This window comes from Passer domesticus, chromosome 8, assembly GCF_036417665.1.
Source record: "Passer domesticus isolate bPasDom1 chromosome 8, bPasDom1.hap1, whole genome shotgun sequence".
Lineage (NCBI taxonomy): Eukaryota > Metazoa > Chordata > Aves > Passeriformes > Passeridae > Passer > Passer domesticus.
The window spans coordinates 7,244,557-7,246,759 of NC_087481.1; the positions used below are offsets into that span (position 1 = coordinate 7,244,557).

Below are 2,203 nucleotides of genomic sequence, written 5' to 3' on the forward strand. Positions count from 1 at the left end.
AAGGACACTTGGGAGTCTCCCTGAGATTTCAGTCCAAGCTGGGACCTTCAATCCAGGGTGCAAACCTGTCCTAGAGCATCTCTGAGTTATAGGATTGATGGGGAAAGGCAGAGGTATTCTGGCACTGAAAATGCTGCGGGCTTGGTGAAGTGAGTCCTTGGCTACACATGTGGAGGTGGGCTGTGGTGGATCCATCTGCTCTCAGCAGTACCTGGTGACATATTAGGGGAAGCATGGGAAGGTGATCACCCCAGAGCTGAGAAAGGTTAATGCCCAGAGAAAATCTGAACAGGTCAGAATGACAGACCATCTCCCCTCACTCTCCACTCACCACTTTGCCTCAAAGAACTTGTTCTGTTCTCCCTGAGTGCAGCTGAAATGCTGAGGGTTTCTGATATCCAAGAATACTAGGAGAGACATGAGGACAAGCTTCAAAAGAAAGTCTCAGAAGTCTTAAACACAGAAGCATGCCCTGTGTGTTAAAGAGAAGGGGGTATGGGAAATGGCCTTGATTTTGATTTCAGGCATCCCCTCTAACATGTCACTTCCATTTTCTATATGAACAGGTCCCCATGTGCAGCCCCAGGAAATGCCCAACAGCAGCTCCATCAGCCACTTCCTCCTGCTGGCATTGGCAGACACGCGGCAGCTGCAGCTCCTGCACTTCTGCCTCTTGCTGGGCATCTCCCTGGCTGCCCTCCTGGCCAACGGCCTCATCATCAGCGCCGTAGCCTGCGGCCACCACCTGCACACGCCCATGTTCTTCTTCCTGCTCAACCTGGCCCTCAGCGACCTGGGCTCCATCTGCACCACTGTCCCCAAAGCCATGCACAATTCCCTCTGGGACACCACAACCATCTCCTACACAGGATGTGCTGCTCAGGTCTTTTTTTTTATGTTCTTCATCTCAGCAGAGTATTTTCTCCTGACCATCATGTGCTACGACCGCTACGTGTCCATCTGCAAACCCCTGCACTACGGGACCCTCCTGGGCAGCAGAGATTGTGCCCACATGGCAGCAGCTGCCTGGGCCAGTGCCTTTCTCAATGCTCTCATGCACACAGCCAATACATTTTCCCTGCCCTTATGCCATGGCAATGCCCTGGGCCAGTTCTTCTGTGAAATCCCACAGATCCTCAAACTCTCTTGCTCACACTCAAATCAGAGGGAACTTGCACACATTGCTCTTACTGCCTGCTCAGCATTTGGTTGTTTTGTGTTCATTGTTTTCTCCTATGTGCAGATCTTCAAGGCTGTGCTGAGGATCCCATCTGAGCAGGGACGGCACAAAGCCTTTTCCACCTGCCTCCCTCACCTGGCCGTGATGTCCCTATTCCTCAGCACTGCCATATTTGCCCACCTAAAGCCCCCCTCCATCTCGTCCCCATCCCTGGATCTGGCCCTGTCAGTTCTGTACTCGGTGGTGCCTCCAGCTCTGAACCCCCTCATCTACAGTCTGAGGAACCAGGAGCTCAAGGCTGCAGTGTGGAGATTGATGACCAGATGGTTTCAGAAATATTAAAATGCTAGACAATTTCTGTAAGAAAAGTCATCTTTCACTTGTAATAAAAAAATCATTGATATTTCTTATTCTTCTAATTTTGGAATTTCTTTTCCTTTTTTTTTTATTTTTATGTTGTTGACAAAGACAGATAATATTTTGTGCCAATTCTCATTTTGTTTCTCGCCACATTGCCTGTGGCCACATGCTGTGTAAATGAGAGGCTGCACTCTCAATTATTTTAAAGGAACTGAAGGATCACCCAGCAGAGTTTTCTGCAGAGATGCCCTTTTGTTGCCTTCTCTGGAGCTGCAGCAGCAATGTCTGTGTGCAGAGCTGGGGCAGATCAGTGCTGGCACAGCAGCTGTGCCCAGCAGCAGCAGCAGCACTTGGTGTTGGCAGTGCTGCTGCCATGGCCCTGCCCCGCTGCCCTGGTGGCCCTGGTGTTGCTGCAGGGCCTGAGTGCTCTCGGGGCCGGGCACAGTCCTGGGGGTGGCAGTGCCGGGGCTGCAGCAGGGACAGGCCATGGGCACTGCTGGGGCAGCGCTGACGCCTCAGGCCAGGCCCTGGGGGCTGCAGGCTCCTTGCCCAGGCTCTCTCAAGAACACGGCCAGGCCAATGCTCAGCACAGAAAAGCCCCAGGGTGAGCAGCCCCAGGCTGGCCGTGGGCAGGCTGGGGGCAAACAGCATGGCTGGGGCTCT

The 2,203-nt window shown here is 52.8% G+C and overlaps 1 protein-coding gene across 1 annotated transcript; it reads left to right on the forward strand.

Annotated features, from left to right (window-relative positions):
* Nucleotides 1–589: 589 nt before the first annotated feature.
* LOC135305561 (olfactory receptor 14J1-like) lies at nt 590–1,522 on the forward strand. The gene has a single exon (XM_064429295.1). The coding sequence runs from the start codon at nt 590–592 to the stop codon at nt 1,520–1,522; it is 933 nt and encodes a 310-aa protein (XP_064285365.1).
* Nucleotides 1,523–2,203: the final 681 nt, after the last annotated feature.